This window comes from Arvicola amphibius, chromosome 5 (assembly GCF_903992535.2).
Source record: "Arvicola amphibius chromosome 5, mArvAmp1.2, whole genome shotgun sequence".
In the NCBI taxonomy this organism is placed as follows: Eukaryota; Metazoa; Chordata; class Mammalia; order Rodentia; family Cricetidae; genus Arvicola; species Arvicola amphibius.
In genome coordinates, this window is record NC_052051.1 from 88,109,769 (window position 1) to 88,133,116 (window position 23,348).

General features: G+C 37.2%; 1 protein-coding gene across 2 annotated transcripts in view; it reads left to right on the plus strand.

Moving 5' to 3' along the window:
* Window positions 1-11,051, plus strand: part of Rock1 (Rho associated coiled-coil containing protein kinase 1) — a 139,930-nt gene extending 128,879 nt beyond the window's left edge. For both annotated transcript variants that reach the window (XM_038329667.2, XM_038329666.2), the window contains exons 28-33: window positions 4,591-4,661; window positions 4,860-4,948; window positions 7,034-7,112; window positions 7,255-7,516; window positions 8,102-8,309; window positions 9,590-11,051. In XM_038329667.2, coding sequence (XP_038185595.1) covers window positions 4,591-4,661; window positions 4,860-4,948; window positions 7,034-7,112; window positions 7,255-7,516; window positions 8,102-8,309; window positions 9,590-9,593 — 713 coding nt within the window. In that variant the 3' untranslated portion in view covers window positions 9,594-11,051. The remainder of the gene's footprint in view (window positions 1-4,590; window positions 4,662-4,859; window positions 4,949-7,033; window positions 7,113-7,254; window positions 7,517-8,101; window positions 8,310-9,589) is intronic.
* The last annotated feature ends 12,297 nt before the right edge of the window (window positions 11,052-23,348 follow it).

Below are 23,348 nucleotides of genomic sequence, written 5' to 3' on the forward strand. Positions count from 1 at the left end.
AGCAATTCAGGTCTGGAGAGATGACTACATGGTCACTAGCTCTTGGGTTCCATTCAGAGCACCCACATGGTGGCTCGCAAGCATCTGTAACTCTAGTCCCAGGGGAGCCAACATTGTCTTCTGGCCTCTCTGGGCACTTGGCACTTATGTGGTGCACAGATACACATGCAGAGAAACCATGCATAGACATTAAAATTTTTTTGAAGAGCAACCTGGAGTTCTTGAGTTACAGTTCATCTATGAGGGAAGTCGAGGCAGTAACTGAAGCAGAAGCCACAGAGGAACACTGCTTCCTGGCTTGCTTCTCACGGCTTGCTCAGCCTGCTTTATACAGTCTAGGAATGCCTGCCTAGAGGGAGTGCTGCCCACAGTGAGCTGGGCCATCAGTTATTAATCAAGAAAAGTGTACTATAGACTTGGCTACTGGCAATCTGATAAAGGTATTTTTCTAATGAGTTTCCTCTTCCCAGTTTAATATCAATTAAAGGGATGGGGGTTAACCAAGACAGTTATACCAGTATTTAGTTTTAACTGAAATTATAAACTCATATTTTTGTTAACCATGGGATGCTTTTGGAGTAAAGGAGTTGTATTTAATGTCAATCCAAAATCTCAGGGAGGCCTTTTTCTTTATCCTATGTGTTTGTTTTTATTAGCTTTGTAATGTGTTACTGGTTTTGTCTACATTTTCAGAGACTTATGCCTTATTAGTAAACATAATTCGAAGGCAAATTAATGAAAGATAAGTCGGTGCCATGTAGAATGACCAAACACATGAGGTGGTTTGATTGGCAGGCTCCAGGTTAGGATTCCTGATTAACCTGGGAGTCATTTGGCAAAGGAATTTAAATATTTTTACTGGCTCTGTTTTGCATTTTTGTTTGTTGTTCTTTAAAGTATTTTTTTCAGATAGTTTGTTTCTGTGGCTATCAAATGTCAAAGTACTCCTGACTGTTCTTCATCACTGTGCTGTCAGTGTTAGAACAAGCTGAACCCTGACTTCCCTGTTGGATGTAGAAATTAAAGGCTAATATTTCAAAATTATTTTTCCTTCATGCTGGAAAATGGCTTAGTAGTTAAGAGAACTTGCTGCTCTTTAGGAGGACTGGATTTAGTTTCCAGCATTTTTTATGGTGGCTCACAGGCATCAGGGAACTGATGCCGTTTTCTGGTCTCCTGGCACTGCACATGTATAATGGATTTACATATAAACAGGGAAAACTCATATACATAAAAAATGTAAATTACTTTTCCTCCTGTATTAGATAATTTTATCCTCAGTTAAAAATTCATATTAAATTAACCATGCAGTAGATGCATGCTTAAAAATATTTTTTGGCAAATAAGAAGTAAGGTTTTATCCTTAATATGAGTTGCATATCATTCACTTGTCTAGACTAGATCTTGAAGAGGACTAAAATTTTAATTTTACTTCAGTTTAGTAGTGGAGACCGGAAAGATGGCTCAGCAGTTAAAAACACTGGCTGCTTTTCCAGAAATCCTGAGTTAACTTCCCAGCAACCACATGGTGACTCACAACCTTCTGTAATTGTAATCCTATGAAATCTGATGCCTCCTGATGTGCAGGTGTACATACAGACAGAACACCCATATATATAAATAAATCTTTTTTAAAATTAGTAAATGATTTTGCATATTATAAAAGGACTTTGAATAGATTGTTAAGTACAAACTATTTTTAGTTCAGTGATTTGACTTTATAAACGGTTCTATAAATAAAGTAACTATCTTTCATTATTCTTCTGAAACATTATATAGAAACTATAACATATCTCAGCTGTCCAGTCCTTGGCCTCTATAACACTTTCCATGGGTACTTTGTCATCAATTAGACCTAACTTCTGAACTCTAAAGATCACTGAGTTCTCCAGCAGATGGTGATCTGGCACACTGAGTATGGAGAATAGAACTAAAACACTGCACAGTAGTTCTCTACCTCTGTTAAATTGTGTGTAATGTATTAACGTAAACTTAAAAGATTGACCTTGATATTTAAATTGCCTGTGCTAGCTATTAATTTACATCCAATTGGGCTCAGTCTGTTATTTGGGTTAGAGTCAGTTGTTGATGTTACAATACTACAGACTTTTTTTTTTTAGTTAAAATTGCTGTATAATTACATTGTATAAAATCTAAGTTAGTTTTGTACTTTTGTGGCAAATTGTTGATGAAAACCTAGTGTAAGTTCTGAGTTTCTCTCTAAAGAACCTAACTTCTGTGTATGATGTGAAAGGTGAATTTACAGCACTCTACTTGGATGTTGCCATCTAAGTCACAGTTGTAGTTTTCAGGAGCTCTGCATTTGGAGCTAGTTAGACACAGAGGAAATAGAGAAGTTAGTGTCATTTCTCTGTTGAGAAACCGTCTCTTCAGTGTGTGTGTATATGTGTGTGTTTGTGCCACACGCACATGTGTGTGTGCATGTGTGCACACGCGCACAAGATCATGTTTAAATCTGTAATCCTGATCTTAACCCAAATGTAGAGAAGTCCCTGAAATAGGTAGGAAAGGGTATTTTAGACTCTACTGTTTTGTATAAAGATTCAAGGGCTTTTATTTTAGTGAGGAATTACTAGTATTAGACACCTTAAACCATACTTTAAAATAAGAGCTTCCATTTTTGCCATATGATGGAAAGTTTTCCTAGGAGTATTTCTCTTTTCCTAAGTTAAAAGATTAATGAATGATCAAACATGATGAACAGCCTTTTCCCCTAGCTACTGCCTGTTTGATTTTTAAATTGTAACCATTATTTAGAGTTATTTGACTAGTTTAGAAAAGAGGCAGAATAGCAAAATAATAAATTCATTATCAACTATATGTTTTCTATGTATCAGAACCCATAGGCTTTATGAAGCAAGCATGAGTGTGTAGTCCCTGCTCTCTCAAAACTTGAAAGAACTATTTAAGACAAACATACTTGACAAAATAAATACTAGTAATAGTAGTAAAGAAAAGGCCAATTAGAAATAGAAAAAAAACCTTGAATTTAACTTACTGCAATTTCATTTAGTGAACCACAGTTTTCACAAGGGTGACTTAACACAAATAAAACCTTGAAGATGTTCTTATAAGAATAGACATTGTCTTCAGAAGTTGAGACACACTGGGTGTGAGCCCTGGAGTTTTTACAGATACGGATAGAGGAAGCTTTGGAAAGCCTAAGCCTTGGTGCCGTAGTTTTATTTAAGTGGAGGATGACAGTAGAACTCTATGTACAAATGTACATATGTACATCCTATATTCTAGGACTATACAAATCTTAAATATGAGCTCTCAAATGCTCACTAATAACACTGTTGTTAGTACTGTAAGACTGAGCTTTCAGTTTTATGTGAAGAAAAAAACAAATATTTCTACTAGGATTGTAATTTAAGCCATAATCACATTTAGAACAGTGTACTTTAAAATTGGTTACCTTTCTGTTTTATGTTTTAAATACAAGATTAATATAGGAAGAACTTCAGTTTTCTTATCTTCAACCTGATATAACCATCTCTTTAAAAATCATCTTTATTCCCCATACACTTCTAATAAACTTTAGTTATATTTAATCGGATGTGGTGCTGCACACCTTGCTTCTCAGCACTCAGGAGCCTGAGGCAGGACGATCTCAAAATCAAGACTAGTTTGGGCTACATAATAAGTTCAATTAAGCTGTATAGTGAGATTATCTCAAAAAGTTAAAAGCTGGTGGTGTAACTCTGGTAGAGTACTTACCTAGCATGACCACTGCCCCGAGTTTGATACATAACACTACAAAAGAATAAACATATAATAGCAGCAACAGTTGCCATATAAGACTTTGGTCATAAATAGTCAGCAGTTTATGGTGTAAATACTAGCAGTTGACCTACCAATTTCTGCGCTCTTTTTCTGTTTATTGAGTTGAATAAGCATAAAAGACATAATATAATACTTCATTAGTTTGAGATGGTTTGGAATTAGACTTAACCTATTAACTGCCTCCCAACCAAATTTGAACAATTTTAATGAATTGTTGAGTGTTTTATTCAAACGTTTTTAGGATATTTTACTGAGAAAACAAATAAAATGCTTTTCTCTTATTCTTTGTATCTAGTTGATTCTGCCTGCATTCCTTATTTATTTATCTTCTACTCTTGTCTTCTGTGAGTAATAGGACACTTCAGTACTTTTGCCTGCTCTTTTATAAATCATGGCTCGGAATAGTTCAACTTGCTGCATTTCTTTTTTATTTTGCTGGATACTTTTATGAATGTTACATAATGTTTAAAATATTGTATATCATATCCATTTAAGCTGCAATCCATTCCAGTATGCCTGGCTCCTAAAGACATTGTTACTTCATACCTTTCCAATTGAGTACTAAATGTTAATTTTATGGGGAAAGTGGCTTGGGATTTATTTCTGCAGTCTTTGTCTGGCCATTAAAATTCATTTGTGTGATTGAAGCATGAAAGAGCAAATTATAGCATATGTTCATTTAGCTGTTTTCTATTGCCTGTTGCTGCATGCTTTCAGACGTGTAGTTTTTCTTTTGGTTTTGTAATTTAAGATTGACTAGTATACCATTTTTTTTTCTTCTAGAGTCAAGAATTGAAGGTTGGCTTTCTGTTCCAAATAGAGGAAATATCAAAAGATATGGCTGGAAAAAACAGGTGCCATATACCTAAGTTCTTCTCATTGATATATTTTGTTCCATGTTTCACTATAAAGTATAGAACTTATATCAATTGCTCTATTACTAACCTTGGTTTTAAATTAATACAGTATAATGTAGACATAAATGGGAAATATGCTAGTCATTTTAAATGAAGTTGCTCTTTTCATTTTTCTTCACTTTTTTGTCATTTCAGTATGTTGTGGTAAGCAGCAAAAAAATATTGTTCTATAATGATGAACAAGATAAGGAACAATCCAGTCCATCAATGGTGTTGGACATAGAGTAAGTTGCCTTTGGTTTTTTTGTTTTTTAGGGTTTTTTTGTTTTGTTGTTGTTGTTGATATTGTTTTACAAATTTTTACAATCACTTGACTATTTACTTTTATTTTTAGAATGACTTGACCTTTTGTGTTATTTAAACCGTTTTACCTATTTTTCCAAACAAGATGACCCAATGGCTAAAATTTGCATTTGCTGCACTACCTTATGTATGTGAGTTCTGAGGACTAGAACTCACATAAAAGAATGCAGTAAGGCAAGCTTCTAATCACAGCATATCACTATAAGGAGTTGGAAGGCAGATAGGAGAATCTCCAGTATGCAGGCTAGCATGGCTTAAACAGTGGTAAAGAGATGAGGACCAACACTCTGCAGTTGTCCTCTGACTTCACACATGCACCATGTATATGGACCCACATTGACACAAACAGGCACGTGTACAAATTAAAGTCTAACCTTAGTAGAATGTGAGAAGGAAACTCTGTATACAAGATTTATGTGCTTTGAAAAGCAAATTTTTATCTCAAGTATTTAGTGATTTTTGAGGATTGGGAGCTCTAGAAGTGCCTCAGAGGTTGAGTACTTGCTGCTCTTGTAGAAGATTCAGGTTTGTTTCCCAGCATGCACATGGACGGCACAACTATAGCTACAGTTATAGAAGGCTTGGAAAGCCTCTCTGGCTTTCATAAACACCAGGCACACTCACGGTGCACATACAGGTAAATCACTTAACCACAGAAAATTAAATTTTCTGTGTAAAGATTGTTTAATCAGCATACTGATACCATCAGTGGTTTATGTTAAATAGTATAAACAAAAGCTGTTCTTTTTTAAGTAATATACCAAAGACTTGATAAGCTTAGGGTTTTTTCCTTTGTGTTCATTCTTGTACATTGTCCATATTATCGTACAGGTATACATATAATGTATGTAAAGATAAGTAGGTTCTTCATATAAGAAACTTAGAGGCAACTAGTTGAAAATATAAATTCAAAATGAAGTTTGGTAAGCGCAGTTCAATAGATAACAAAGTTAAATGAAGGATCGTCAAAATAGCTCAGTGAGTAAAAGTGCTTGCTGCCAATTCTGATGACCTAAGTTTGATTCCTGGAATCCACAAAGTGGAAGAAGAGAATAAACTCCAGAAAGTTGTTCTCTAACTTCCACACATAGACCATAGCTTATGCACCATTCCACAAAATACATAAGATATTTTTATGTTAAGTTTTTGGAGGTGGCACTAGTTAGAATTTAAAAGTTGAGAGAGCTCTGGTAATATTTCAAACTGTTTAAAGCATTAGTTATGAATAATGAACTTGAGTGGAGTGGTAAAAATAAGAGTGAGTTTAGTTTCATAACACAAATGGCCATCTTTTTCAAGTGCATATGTAATCTTGCATTTCTACCAGCAGTTTGTGAGTGATCCAGCTTTTATACATTTTCATCAACATTTGGTGCTAATAGTTTTATGCTTAAAGGTTTATTTTGGGGAAGGAATTCTTTTGTTTTGTTTTGTTTTGTTTTGTTTTGTTTTGTTTTGTTTTGTTTTGTTTTGTTTGAGACAGGGTTTCTCTGTGTAGCCCTGGCTATCTTGGAACTAGCTCTATAGACCAGACTGGCCTCGAACTCACAGACATCCTCCTGTCTCTGCCTACAGAGTGCTGCAGCTAAAGGTGTGTGCCACCACCTCCCAGCCTGTTTTTACTATTTTTAATTATGTGTATGTGGTGGGTGTGCACATGAGTGTAAATGCCTTTGAAGCCGCTTGAATTGGAGTTAGTGGCAATTGTGAATCACCGGATATGAGTGCTAGGAAGCAAACTCTGGTTCTCTGGAAGAACAGTATACAAGCCATCTCTCCAGTCCCTATTGTTTCTTTTAAAATTTTGAAAGCTATATTGTAACACCGTGTGTGTGTGTGTGTGATATGTATATATAATATATATATATATATTCCAAATGGTTATTGATGTTGAACATCTTTTTGTTTGCTTCTTTGCTAGTTACATGTTCTCTTCAGTGAAATGTGTGCCTTTTATTACCAATGAGATTCTTACAATAGGTTTATATCATTTATCTCTGTTTTAGTAAATTGTTTCATGTCCGACCTGTAACCCAAGGAGATGTATACAGAGCTGAAACTGAAGAAATTCCTAAAATATTCCAGGTACACATATTGCATTATAATTTTAAAGCTCATTTACCTAAGTAATTGGTGTGTTGTGAAATAGATATCAGTGTTTTTGTGCATTTAGAATTTTTATTTACAGATTATGATTTTTTTTCAATCTTTCTCTTCCCAAATGTAGATACTATATGCAAATGAAGGCGAATGTAGGAAAGATATAGAAATGGAACCTGTTCAACAAGGTGAAAAAACTAACTTCCAGAATCACAAAGGCCATGAATTCATTCCTACACTCTACCACTTCCCTGCCAACTGTGAGGCCTGTGCCAAACCTCTATGGCATGTCTTTAAGCCACCCCCTGCCCTAGAGTGCCGAAGATGCCATGTTAAGTGCCATAGGGATCACCTAGACAAGAAAGAGGACTTGATTTCCCCATGCAAAGGTGAGATGCAGTGTGTGGGATGACTCGGTGGTGCAGATTCTGTAGGTGGGCCCTGAGGTGGAGTGTTTGGCTCCTGAGGAACCATGCAGCAGCCTTTTATCGTGGAAAGTGGTTCAGCTTTTAGTGGGTATTGAAAGCAAGTCATCCCTTTCCAAAAGGCATACCACTATAAAGCTTTAAGTTGAAAGAAAAGCTTTGGGTGAGTCCCACTACTTTCTTTAGAGTTTTCAGCTACTTTCTTTAGAGTTTTCATCTTTCTTTACTTTCCCACAGACCGGGAAAGTCTGCTCTAAGGAGGCATAGTTTCTACAGATACATTTGCTGTATGTAAAATAAGCATATTTTACTGTTACAGTTTTTGTAGTTCTGATTTTTCTTGTGTTTATGACCACTGGTTTTGATCTTTTTGGTTTTTAGAAAAAATTTCAGTCTTAGCCAAATTGAAGCAAAGATTTTGTCCAACGATAATTAACTATAATATCTTAAAAATTAAGAATATGAAAACTTAAGAATTTAATAGATTTTAAAAATACTGTATTATGGTTTTACGAAAGTTTTATGGGGTTTGTTTGTTTTTTAATGCAGTAAGTTATGATGTAACATCAGCAAGAGATATGCTGCTGTTGGCATGTTCTCAGGATGAACAAAAAAAGTGGGTAACTCATCTAGTAAAGAAGATTCCTAAAAACCCACCTTCTGGCTTTGTTCGTGCCTCTCCAAGAACGCTGTCAACAAGATCTACTGCAAATCAGTCTTTCCGGAAAGTGGTCAAAAATACATCTGGAAAAACTAGGTAAAGACTAAAATATTAACCTTTTTAGTAATATAAAAATTATTGGAAACTATTAAAATTAGAAACCTCGGGGCTGGAAGGATGGCTCAGCGGTTAAAAGTACTGGCTGGCTGCTCTTCTAGAGGTCCTGAGCACAGCCATCTATTACTGTCGTCCCATGCAATCCAATGCTCTCTTCTGGTGTGCAAATGTACATGCAGACAGAATGAGAAACCTAATCAAGCATGATGACCGCACATTTAGGCCAGCACTCAGAGGCAGAGGCATACTTGACCTCTATGTGAGTTTGAGGCTACAGAGCGAGTTCCAGGATAGCCGGGGATAAATGAAGAGTCTCTGTCTCAACAAACAAATAATACTGTTGCTGCTGCTAATACTAATACGAATTAAAAACCTTTGCTGGCTTTGGCAGCCCACATACTAAAATCAGAAACTGAATTGCTTACATCATAAAAAACATCATTTATATGTAGGTAAGTTTTAATATATAACTTGCAGGGTTTAATTATTATTAATCAGTTAAATTATTTTAACTGATTGCTGTTAGGAATTAGTGCATAGGATACTTTCATACCAAGTTTCTGTCATATATTAGGATGTATGTGACATATAGTTTAGCCCTTATTATTTTAACCCACCAGAATTACATTCTTAAATGCAAATGGGTCGTTGTAAAATGTTCCTCATTTTTTACATTGTGTTGGAATTGGGTTCTTTTTAAAATCAACATTATTTGTTAGTACTAATGAATATTATATTCCAAATAAACTTCTTGGTTAAATTCCTCTTTTTAAATCTTTGATGGGATTTTCTTCAAAACCTGTCTTAAAGAAAGAGAGAGGGGGGAGGGAGGGAGGGAGGGGGGGGAAGGGAGGGGGAGAGAGAGAGGAGAGAGGGGAGGAGGGAGGGGGGAAGAGAGAGAGGGAGAGAGAGAGAGAGAGAGAGAGAGAGAATAACAAAAAACAAAAAGGAAATAACCAACAAAGAAAATGTTTTAGAAAAAGAATAGAAACACAAAAGGAAATCATATTATGGTATTGTTTTCCTTTCCTCTGTTTTCTCTAAACTTTGTCATTACTTAATCTTTTGTGTAAATGTATATATTTGTCTTAACCTAATTTTTTAGAAGGAGTCGGGGTAGTGCTCTTGGAATTTCTGCGTGCTAACCAAATAGTCTACCACTGAGCCACACTGCCACCCTTCCCGCCACTTGTTGTTTCTTATATTTTCAAACCAAGCGTCTTTCTTAAATTACAATATTTTTTTTTTCTCTCCAACAGCTAACCATGTGACCTACTGCTGTGTTGAAATCATGTGGAATGCTACCTGCTAAACCGGGCTGTTTAACCATGCTGAGCAGACAGGCTATTTCTTTGATGCAAATACCACTGGCTTTTCAGGGTTAGGATTGCTCTTATTCTGTCCTTGCTTTGGCACAAAAAGCACACTGAGGATTCGGTTTTTTGTTTTATTTGTTTTCTTGCGGGTTTGCGTACAGGTAGTTTAGATTAATTATTACTATGTAATGCAAGTACAAATGGGAAAAGCTTAGCTAGGTATATTTTTTTAAGGTGCTGCCTTTTTGAACTTATAAGAAAATGCCTGTCGGTCATGATAGAACAGTTTTCCCTGTGTGAGCAGGAAGAAGGAACTTTCACTTTCAGTGGAATGGCCATCACTGTTAAGATCAGCTTGTGGAAGGAGTAAAGAAAATATCTCAAAATGAGACGTTTTTGTTTTTTTTAAATGACTTAAGTTTTTGTGCTCTTGCAAGACTATACAGAACTATTTTAAGAACACAGTGATGTCACTTGAAACTTGGTGCCCTCACTGTAGAATTAAAAGCCTTACTGTTGCTTACCCACAGTGGGTTTTATGGAGAAATTAAATATCTTACCTTATGCTTTACAAAATACTGTATATGTTTCAGCAAGTTTGTAGATTAGGGACTGGGAGAAGACAAAAGAATTACATCTAATCTATGCATTTTTGCCAAGCCATATTGAGTTATTTTACTACTAGAGACATTAAGAACTAACTGTACAAGAGAACCAAGTTTAAAAGCATTTTGTAGGATACATCATTTCTGTAATTATATAATGTATTTCTTTGTGGTTTTAAGTGAAAAGACATTAAGTTAACATAAAAATGTATGCACTGTTTGAAATGTAAATTATTCTTAGAACACTTTCAGTGGGAGTTGCATTACCCTATTAGTGCCTTAATTTGAGAATTTTTTTTTACTGCCCTAAGTACAGACTTTTCAGGAAACAGATGTTACAAAAAAAATTATGTGTGTCAGTGGGTTTTTTCATTGGTAATTGGTTTAATTTAAGATATATAGAGGTTTGTTGAACTTTTATAAATTGAGTACAATCTTTGCACCAAACTACTTGCTACAATAATCAAAGACTATAAAACTATCTGCAAAAAAATAAAAAAGTTGCACCAATAGTAAAGAATTATGAAATATATCCATGTTTTCCAGTTAGCATAGGAATTACCATATGAATACTGTTCAGCTCTTCTCTGGTAACAAGAGTTGATTTGTATGGGCAGTATGATTTATTATTATTTTTTAACCAAATACCTCCTCAGTAATTTATAATTGCTTTGCAGTAATGTGTATCAAATAAGCACTGGAAAACCAATCTTCTCTAGGGGATCTGCATGTTTCAAGTGGTATTAAAAGCCGCACTGATGGATATGTAATAATAAACATATCTGTTATTAATATGCTAATGACTCTGTGCTCATTTAATGAGAAATAAGATAATTTATGAATGGATACTTTTAATATTGACTACTATGGTATTTTTCTTATGGTTGGAATAAATAGATGGCATGCTAAAAATTATTCCATGATTGTATACAAATGTTTGCTAAATTTTGTGAATAGATTAAAATTATTTTTTAAACATAAAACTTGACTTGGGCTCTAAAACAAGAGATGCTGTTGTTCAAGTGAAAAGATGGCCAGTGTTTGTTGGAAAACAATTCTCCATTCTTCTGCACATGTTGTGAGTAGAGGCTGTGGTAACTTGTGTTGGACCATCACAAATACCATACAACAACCAGAGTATCTGTATAATCAACAGCCTTAGACGATAGACTGTTTTCCTTCAGAGGTCCCTTTACTGCCAGTATGTCTCCATGGTTAATGTCAGAGGCAGGTTTACCTGAGCTCATTATAAAAGATTTCAACTTCCGGGCTGGAGAGGTGGCTCATTGGTTAAGACCACATTTGCCTTTCCTGCAGGACCAGTTCAGTTGCCAGACTGAACTAAATGAGTCAACAGCTCACAACTTCCTATAACTACAACTCCAGGGGTTCTGATACCCTCTTGAAGCACAAACACAAAGGTAGCACACACACACACACACACACACATACACATATATAAATAAAAAACAAAAAGACTGGTTCCTTATTCTTGCAGTTCCTCACCTGCTACACAAAACCATCTTGAGTTCAGCACCCACCTGAGCCACATGTACTGGGAACATGTTCATTTCTTTCTCACCCTTATGTCTCATGTTATCTTCCGAGATCTATGAACTGGTCGCTTGTAGGTGGGGGGTAGAAGTACTGCTCTTTCACTGCCTGATAGTTGATTTACTACATTCTCAGAACCATCCCCAGTAAGTAGTGTGTCAAGGTTGAGTAGCCATCACAGTTAATAGATTTTTTTTAAATGAAACAGTAGTCTGAGCATCACATTGCTGAAAACTGATATCTTGTAGAACTGCTCTTCTACATTCCAAGCATATTCCAGCACCGTGATGGCCAGAGCAAGCTGGCAGGAAGAAACTGGTGCTTGGCAGTGCTTCATGTGTGCTGCATCTACAGACCAGTGTGGTGCTTTGTACTTTTTGCTGCTTGGGAATTTCATATCCATATATGTGAGTCATTGTCAGTCCTATCTCAGGAAACCACTTGGGCCATACATTGTCTAATCCAGAAACCTAGCTCAAGGCCAGGCGGTGGTGGCGCATGCCTTTAATCCCTGCACTTCAGAGGCAGAGGCAGGTAGATCTTTGTGAGTTCGAGGCCAGCCTGATCTATAAGAGCTAGTTCCAGGACAGGCTCCAAAGCTACAGAGAAGCCCTGTCTCAAAAAAAGAAAAAAAAAAGAAACCTAGCTCAAGTTAGTCTGAGAAATAATGCAGCTTTTAGATTTCTCTCCACTTTGTTCCTGGAAAATATTAATGGAATGGAGATTCAACAGTCCACCTGAGAGAGATGGAGGGCACTTGTAGCAGCCAGAGGTTGGTATTGGGTGTCTTTCTCGGTTCCTCCCTACATTATCTTTGCAACATGGTTTCTCACTGACCTGAAGCTTACCAGTTTGGCTAGACTAGCTGGCCATCAAGCCCCAGACAGTACCACTGTGTCTAGTTTTTCTACATGGGTACTGGGGGATTAAACTCAGATCCTCATACTTCCAAATGAAGCACTTTGCTCTTGCCCTATTTTTGTATACTGCTTTTAGGTTTGGTTTACTCTTGGTTTTCCAAAGGCCTGTTTAATGTGCATTATTAAGTTATTTATTTCCGTTCTCTCTTTTTAAATGTAAGCAGTCTGAACACGCTTAGTTCCCAGAACTTGTCTCACCCTTGGGAGTGTCTCTAATGGACAGTTCTGTCTTCTCTGGATCCAGTCAGATGATGTCTCAAATGCTGGTCACACTTATGTGCATTTCTTTAGAGTTCCTATTGGGAATGTTCTCTGTGTAACCCTCTATAATATCCAGCATGCTCCTTGTGATCTGTCTAATAGTTCTCCTGTAGACCCTTGATATTTGCTAAGTTTCTCAAGAGTATCTTGTCTTTTTCTTTCAGGATAGCATAATTGAATTAATGGTACATCCTTTGTGGAGACCCAGAAATGTGAGGCTCTTCCACCTTGTCTGAGGGTTATGGAATTTGAGCTTATTTTAGCTCTTTCAAAGTTGTTGCTAACAGATATGGCTACAAAACAAGATATCCTAACCCAGGATATGGGTACTTGATGTTTTGGACATTAAGATGGCCCATAGTTGTAGATCTGCTTCACCCAAAACAAAGGTCAGAGAATTCAAGCATACTTCTCCTTCTTTTGAAATAGGTTTGACTTAGGGAGTGGCTGCCTATGATATTTGATCTAGAGTGTGTTCACTGCCCAGACATTAAATGGTTTTCTTGGGAATTAATGTCTAGTGTGGGAGGTCCTTCTGTCTGTGTGTTGCTTTTATTGGTTAATGAATAAAAGAACTGCTTTGAGCCTGTGGCAGGGAAGAACAGAACTAGGTGGGGAAAGCTAGGCTTTATGCTGGGAGAAAGAAGGATGGAGTTAGAGAGAAGTCATGGAGCTGCTGGAGACAGACACTGGGAACTTTACCAGGTAAGCCACAACCATGTGGCAATATACAGATTAATGGGAATTGGTTAAATTAATATGAGTTAGCCAGTAAGAAGCTGAAGCTAATGGGCCAAACAGTGATTTAATTAATGTGATTTCTATGTGATTATTTCGGGGCTAAGCAGCCAGGAACCAACAAGCAGCCTTCATCCTCCTACAAATGTCTTGATGTCTCAAGTATTGGAGCAAATTACTGCTCTGGTTGTATCATGTTAAAGCAGTCTTTTGCCTTCTCCCCTTTTGTATTGGGGTATAAAAGTGTATGGAAAATTAAACACAGGTGGACTCAGAACTGAAAAAAAAATCAGCATTCAGTATTTGCTGAGTTGCCCTCACGTTACTATCCTGTGTGTCTGTGTTCCTTTCTTATCTCTGTTCCTCCTACCTACATATCTAATCCTCACACCCCTGTCCCGGAACATATGAATCTTGGCTAGGATCGCAAAAAGGTAACTCATGACAATCCTTAAAATAGAACACTCCAGCACTGAAAAGAAATGAGCCATTGAGCTATGAAAAATATAAAGAAACTTACATGCATATTGCTAAGTGAAGCCTACTTTAAAAGACAACAAACTGTAAGATTCCAAGAGGAAAGAGGGATGGACACTTGGAACACCGAGGATTTTCACAGCAGTAAAATTCCATGCATGTTATGGTGGTTAAAAAAAGAAAAGAAAATCAGTGTGTGACATACAGTGTGTCCCAACTTAAGCCATGAGTGCTCTGTCACTTTGACTCATTAACTAGTGCACTACTCTATTAGGGAATATTGATGGTGTGGGAGCCTAGAAGTTGTCTATATGCAAATTCTTATATTTAACACAGCTTTGTAGTAACTCCAAACTTCTTTTAAAAATATTCTTATGAAGCTGGAGAGATGGCTTAGTGGGTAAGTGAAGAAGGATGCTTAAAAGAAATCCCACACTAGCTCAGAATTGAGAATAATAGACGGTTATTTATCTAGGAATAGACTCCCAAATCAGAATCCTCTGTGGAATGGAGAACAGAAACCGAATCCTCCAGCTGGAAAAGAGACACCGGATGCTTGCTTTACATTGGCATAAATAGTATAAGAGGCCACGCCCTAGTGGGTGGTTAACTTAAAGGTTATTGGCTGTATGATTTTCTACAGCAGGTAAGAGTGCTTGCTTCTCTTGAAGAGGACCTGAGTAACTTTCCAGCACCATATCGAGAAATGTACAACTCTGATGGCCTCTTTTGGCCTCTGAAGGCACCCACACACATATACATGGCATACACTCACAAAAGTGCACAGGTATGCACATGGCGAAAAGAACAAGAAAAAAATCTTTGGCAAGGACTGGCAGTGCACACCTTTAATCTTAGAGCACTCCGAAGGTAGAGGCAGTAGATTACTGAGTTCAAGGCCAACTTGGTCTTCATAGTGAGTTCCAGGCTACCCATAGCTGCATAGTGAAACCCTATTTAAAATAAATAAATACAAATCTTTTTTATATTAAAAAATAATCTATTGGTACTAAAACTAGTGAAGGCTGAATACCTCCTAAACACCTATAACACACAAAAGGACATCACATAAATTTATGGACTAAAAAAATGGGGTAACTATGGACCAGAAATGAATGGACATGTCAAAATGGTAAGGGGAACTATACTGTATACAGACTTACTGGGCTGTAAGTCTGGAAGCAGACATTGAAGGCCAAGATACTAGATTTTGCAGATTAACAGACTAAAATACTTGAAAGATTCAAGAGCAGCTATAGGCAAATGAAGAATTATAACACTCAGAAAACAGGCAGGGGAAATGGATTAAAATAAGCAAAACAAATTGTGGTTTGAATGATAATGGCCCCCATAGGATCATTCTATTAGGAGGTATGGCCTTGTTTGAGGAAGTATGGATAAGGGTTTTGAGGTTTCAAATTCTTAAGCCAGTTCTAGTATTACTCTTCCTGCTGCCTAGCCATAGGAATGTAGTGCCACATATAGATAATAGACTATACCTCTGAACCTACAAACCAGCCTAATTAAATGTTTTCCTTTGTAAGAATTGCCATGGCTCAGGATATCAGATTAACTAAAAAAAATTCAGTAGCCTTCCTATATGCAGACGATAAAGGGGCTGAGAAAGAAATCAGAGAAACATAACTCTTGACAATAGTCACAAAATAAAATATCTTAGGGTAACTCAAACAAAACTTTAAAAGGCCTGTATGACAAGAACTTTAAGTCTTTGAAGAACAAAATTGAAGAAGATACCAGAAGATGAAAAGATGTCCCATGTTCTTGAATAGGTAGGAATAACATAGAGTAAAAGTGGCCATCTTACCAAAAGTATTCTACAGATTCAATTCAATCCTCATCAAAATCGCAGCACAATTCTTCACAGACCTTGAAAGGAGAATACTCAACTTCATATGGAAAAACAAAATTAAAAACAAAACAGGAGAACCAAAACAATCATACAATAAAGGAACTCCCGGAGGCATCACCATTCCTGACTTCAGGCTCTACAATAGAGCTATAGGAAAGAAAACAGCTTGGTATTGACACAAAAACAGACACACGAAATCAATGGAATCAAACTGAAAACCCTGATATTAATCTTATAAACACCTGATTTTTGACAAGCTAAAATTATACAATGGAATTAGAAAGCATCTTCAACAAATGGTGCTGGTATAACTGGATGTTGGCATGTAGAAGAATGCAAATAGATCCATATCTATTGCCATGCACAAAACTCAAGTCCAAATGGATCAAAGACTTCAACATAAATCCAACCACACTGAACCTCATAGAAGAAAAAGTGCTAAGGAGCCTTGAACTCATTGGCACATAAGACCACTTCCTAAATATAACTCCAGTAGCACAGACACTGTGAGCAACGACTAATAAATAGGACCTCCTGAAACTGGGAAGCTTCTGTAAAGCAAAGGACACAGTCAAGACAAAATGGCTTTTAATAAAAAATAATGATTAAAAATAAAAATAAAAAAATAAACATTTATTAAAAAAAACAATGGCTGCCTACAGAATGGGGGGAAAATCTTTACCAACCCCACATTTGACAGAGGGCTGATGTCTTAAAACATAAGAACTCAAGAAACTAGACATCAAATTATCAAGAAATCAAGTTTAAAACCTGGGGTACAGACCTAAACAGAATTTTCAACAAATGAATCTCAAATGGCCAAAAGACACTTAAAGGACTGCTCAACATTCTTAGCCATAAAGGAAATGCAAATCCAAAAAGAACTCTGAGATACCATTTTAGGTCTGTCAGAATAGCTAAGATCAAAAACAGTGGTGACAGCTTATGCTGGAGAGGATGTGGAATAAGGGGAACACTCCTTCATTGCTGTTGGGAGTGCAAATTTGTGCCACTTTGGAAATCAGTATGGCGGTTTCTCAGAAAATTGAGAATCACTCTACCTCAAGACCCTGTAATACCACTCTTGGACATGTACTGAAATGTTGTACACTCACACCACAGGGACATTTGCTCAACTATGTTCAGAGAAGCCTTATTCATAATAGCCAGAACCTGTAAACAACCTAGATGCCCCTCAACTGAAGCATGGATAAAGAGAATATGGTACATTTACGTCTTGAAATTTGCAAGCAAATAAATGGAACTAGAAAAAAAATTCTAAGTGAGGTAACTGAGACCCAGAAAGGCAAACACAGTATGTACTCACTCATAAGTCGGTATTAGACATAAAGTAAAGGATAATCAGACTATAATCCACAACCCCAGAGAAGCTAGGTAACAAAGGGAGCCCTAAGAGTGACATACATGGATCTCTCTGGGAAAGGAAATTAGACAAGATCTAAGTAAATTAATTGGAAGCATGGGGGAGGGAGGAAAGGAGTTGAGTAGGGGAGTGAGGAAGAGAACAGGAAGGGGGCAGAATGTTCAAGTTGGGGGAAGGACAAAGAAGAAGAGCAAGGAAAGCTTGATAGAGGGAGCCATTATGGGGTTAGCGAGAAAGCTAGCACTAGGGAATTTCCCAGGAATTCACAAGGATGACCCCAGCTAAGACTGTAAGCAATAGTGGAGAGGATGCCTGAATTGGCCTTTCCCTGTAGTCAGATTGATGACTACCTTAATTGTCACCATAAAACTTTCATCCAAAGCTCCACCGGGAACAGAAGTCAGGAGCAAATCTAGCCCTGGCAGCCAACACACTCCTGGGACACTGACAGACCAGGATTGAGCCAACGACCTGACTCACAGTCTGCGATCTCCACCAAAACAGATACAGGGGAGTAACCGCTGAGTGAGTGAGCCAGAGCCAGAGACTGCTGAGCGTCCAGATGTGAATTCAGAACCTTCAAGGGAGTAGACCTAAACCAACACCCCGGAGGGACTGGGCGAGAGTCTAGGACCTCCCAGAAACTAGACCGGAGCCAGGACCTCTGTCAGCCTGGGCATGAGTGAACCTGGGTCCTCCGAGGGAAGGGACCTCAGAGAGAGTAGGCCTGAGCAAGGTCCTCTGTGGGTTTGGGCACTGGTATGGGACATCAAAAGGAATAGGCAAGAACCTGGAACTCCTGAGGGTCCAAGAGCAAGTCTGGGACCTCAGAGGAAGGAAGCAGGTACTCTGCGAGTGTGGGCACACCCGAGCCTGGGACCTCTGAGGCAGTAGACTGGAAGCAGAAACCTTTCCAGGTCCAACTCCAACCCAAGGCCTTCTGCAGGAGGGAATCTAGACCAGGATTTATAGATACAGGTCAAAGTCGGTAACCTAGGCCAAAGTTGCCCTGAGACAAGGAACTCCACCATGGGCAACAAATTCCACAGGAGTGGAACTGAGAGACACCAAGGACAGAGAGGGCCTGAGAAAACAAGCTCCCTCTGGAGCAGAAGCCAGGAGAAAATCCAGTCCTGGGAGCCAACCAAGTCCCACTGGCAGATCAGGACTGAGACAGCGACCAGATCCAGAGTCAGTGATCTCCACCAGAACAGGTCCAACTCCAAGCCAGGGACTTCTGAAGCAGCAGATCCAGACCAAGATTTACAGAACAGATCAAAGCCAACAGCCTAAGCCAAAGTAGGCCTGAGACAGCAAAAACTCCAAGGGAGCAGACCAAAGCACAGGAGCACTGAGCTATCTCCAGGAACAGGAATAACCAACAGGGTAACTAGAACTGTGACACTGACTGTACCACAAGGAACAACCACCTGAGTTTTTGATTCTCTGGCACCTAGAAGATTGTTCAACAGAATCTCAGACAGCCCCAACCATACCTATTAGAGGAAAAGATGAGTAGAAAAGGTAAGATCACACGCTACACCACAAAGAGCAACACAATACCTAAAGACCCTACAAAAGCAAGACCTGAACAACCAAATGTGGATGTACCAGAAGAAAATGATCTAAAAAATAACCTCAAGAGAAAGTTTGAAATTCTTAAAGATGAAATGAGAAATTCCTTTAAAGAGATGGAGGGAAAAACAAACAAAAAATTGGAAGATATCAGCAAACCACTTAAAGAAAACCAAGAAGAAGAAATCAAACATATAAAAAAATCTATTCAGGACTTGAAAACTGAGAAACAATAAAGAAAACACAAGTTGAAGGAATTATGGAAAAGGAAATCATGAGAAAAAGATCCGGAACCACAAATACAATCATCAACAGCAGAATACAAGAAATGGAAGAGAGAATCTCAAGCACTGAAGATACAATAGAGGAAATAGACTCATCAGTTAAAGAAAACATTAAGTCTAACAAAAGCTTAACCCAAAATATCCGTGAAATATGGGACACCATAAAAAGGCCAAATCTTAGAATAATAGGTATAGAAGAAGGAGAAGAGTTTCAACTCAAAGGCACAGAAAATTTATTTAACAAAATCATAGAAGAAAACGTTCCCTACCTAAAGAAAGATATGCTTATGAAGATACAAGAAGCTTACAGAACACCAAATAGACTGGATCCATAAAAAAGGAGTCCTCTCACAACAAACATAATAAACAAAACCCTAAACAAACAAAGTAAAGAAAGAACATTAAGAGCTGCAAAGGAAAAAGGCCAAGTAACATATAAAAGACCTATCAGAATTACGCCTGACTTCTCATTGGAGACAATGAAAGCCAGAAGGTCATGGTCAAGCATTATGCGGACATTAAGAGACCATGAATGCCAGCCCAGACTACTATACCCAGGAAAACTGTCCAACACCATAGAAGGACAAAACAAGATATTCCATGACCAATCTAAATTTAACCAATACCTAGCCATAAACCCAGCCATACACAAAATACTAGAAGGAAAACTCCAACCCAAGGAAGATGGCTACACCAACAAAAACACAGTTGATGGTCTCATAGCAGCAAATCCCGAAGAAGAAAAAAATGCACAAATTAACATCACCAACAATGAAAACTAAAATAACAGGAGATAGCAACCACTGGTCGTTAATATCCCTTAATGTAAATGGACTCAACTCATCTATAAAAATGCACAGGCTAATAGACTGAATATGACAATAGAATCCATCCTTCTTCTGCATACAAGAAATGCATCTCAACCTCAAAGAGAGGCATCATCTTAGAGTAAAAGGTTGGGAAAAAATATACCAATCAAATGGACCTAAGAAACAAGCGGGTGTAGCTATCCTTATATATAACAAAATAGACTTCGAGCTAAAATCAGTCAAAAGAGACAAAGAAAGTCATTTCATATTAGTCACAGTAAAAATCAATCAGGAGGAAATTTCAATACTGAACATCTATGCCCGAAATACAAGGGCACCCTCATATGTCAAAGAAACACTTCTAAAGCTTAAATCATACATTAGAAACCACACACTAATAGTGGGAGACTTCAACACTCCCCTCTCACCACTGGACAGGTCAATCAGACAAAAAAAAAATGAACAGAGAAATAAGAGAACTAACAGATGTTATGACTCAAATGAACTTAACAGACATCTACAGAATATTCCATCCAAACAGAAAAGAATATACCTTCTTCTCAGCACCTCATGGAATCTTCTCAAAAATTGACCACATACTGGTAACAAAAAAAAACCTCAACAAATACAAAAATAATAGTTTAACTCTTATGTATCTTATCAGACCACCATGCTTTAAAACTAGAAGTCAACAGCAATAATTATTCCAGAAAACTCACAAACACATGGAAATTAAACAATGCTCACCTGAATCATCAATGGGTCAAGGAAGAAATAAAGGGAGAAATTAAAGACTTCCTAAAATTCAATGAAAATAACCACACAACATATCCAAATTTATGGGACACAATGGTAGCACTGTTAAGAGGCAAGTTCATAGCACTAAATGCCTACATAAAGAAGCTGGAAAAATCCCACACTAGTGAATTAACAGAACATTTGAAAACTTTAGAATAAAAAAGCAAACTCACCAAAGAGTACTAGAAGGCAGGAAATAATCAAATTGAGATCTGAAATCAACAAAATAAAAACAAAGAAAACAATACAAAGAATCAATGAGACAAAGACTTGGTTCTTCGAGAAAATCAACAAAATAGACAAACCTTTATCCAAACTAACCAAAATGCAGAGAGACAATATCCAAATTAACAATATCAGAAATGAAAAGGGGGATATAACAACAGACACTGAGGAAATCCAGAGAATCATCAAGTCATATTTTGAAAACCTGTACTCCACAAAACTGGAAAACTTAAAGGAAATGGACAACTTTCTGGATAAATATCACTTACCTAAATTAAATCAAGACCAGATAAACAAATTAAATAGACCTATAACTGCTAAAGAAATAGAAACAGTCATCAAAACTCTCTCAACCAAAAAAAGCCCAGCACCAGATGGTTTCAGCTCAGAATTCTACAAGACTTTTAAACAAGAACTAATACCAATACTCCTCAAATTATCCCACACAATAGAAACAGAGGGAACATTGCCAAACTCTTTTTATGAGGCTACAATTACCCTGATACCCAAACCACAGAAAGAAAATATTAGGAAAGATAATTACAGACCAATCTCACTCATGAACATTTATGCAAAAATACTAAATAAAATACTAGCAAATCGAATCCAAGAACACATCAGAATCATCATCCACCATGACCAAGTCTGCTTCATCCCAAAGGTGCAGGAATGGTTCAACATATGAAAATCTGTCAATGTAATCCACCATATAAACAAGCTGAAAAATAAAACCCATATGATCATCTCATTAGATGCCAAAAAAGATTTTGACAAAATACAACATACCTTCATGATAAAGGTCTTGAAGAGAGCAGGAATACAAGGAACATACCTAAACATAATAAAGGCAATATACAGCAAGCCAAATGCCAACATCAAACCAAATGGAGAGATACTTCCAGCGATTCCACTGAAATCAGGAACAAGACAAGGTTGTCCACTCTCTCCGTATCTATTCAGTATAGTTCTTGAGGTCCTAGCTAGAGCAATAAGACACCAAAGGGAGATCTAGGGGATACAAATTGGAAAAGAAGAAGTCAAAATCTCACTGTTTGCTTATCATATGATAGTTTACATAAGTGATCCCAAAAATTCTACCAAGTAACTTCTACAACTCATAAACACTTTCAGCAATGTAGCAGGATACAAAATTAACTAAAAAAAAAAATCAATAGTCCTCCTGTACCCAGATGATAAAAGGGCTGGGGAAGAAATCAGAGAATCAACACCCTTCACAATAGCCACAAATAGCATAAAATATCTCGCAGTAACTCAAAGCAAACAAGTGAAAGACTTGTATGACAAGAACTTTAAATCTTTGAAAAAAGAAACTGAAGAAGACACCAGAAAGTGGAAAGATCTCCCATACTCTTGGGTAGGCAGAATTAACATAGTAAAATGGCAATCTTACCAAAAGCGATCTACAGATTCAATGCAATTCCCATCAAAATCCCAGCAAAATTCTTCAAAGACCTCAAAAGAATGATACTCAACTTCATATGGAAAAACCCAGGATAGCCAAAACAATCCTGTACAATAAAAGATCTTCTGGAGGCATCACAATCCCTGACTTCAAACTCTACTACTGAGGTACAGTACTGAAAACAACCTGGTATTGGCATAAGAACAGATAGGAGGACCAATGGAACTGAATAGAAGACCAGGATAATAATCCACACCCCTTCAAACACCTGATTTTTGATAAAGAAGCAAAAAAATATCAAATGGAAAAAGCATATTTAACAAGTGGTGCTGCTCTAACTGAATTTCAACATGTAGAAAAATGAAAATAGACCCATATCTATCACCATGCACAAAACTCAAGTCCACATGGATCAAAGACCTCAACATAAAGCCAGCCTTACTGAACCTTATAGAAGAGAAAGTGGGAAGTACACTTGAACACACTGGTCCAGGGAACCAGTTCCTAAATATAACCCCAGCAGCACAGACACTGAGAGAAACAATTAATAAATGGGACCTTCTGAAAATGAAAAGCTTCTGTAAAGGACATGGTCAACAAGATGAAACTACAGACTACAGAATGAGAAAAGATCTTCACTAACCCTACATCAGATAGAGGTCTGATCTCCAAAATATACAAAGAACTGTAGAAATTAGACACCAAAAAAAATCACATAATCTAATTTTAAAAAATGGAATACAGACCTAAACAGAGAACTCTCAACAGAGGAATCTAAA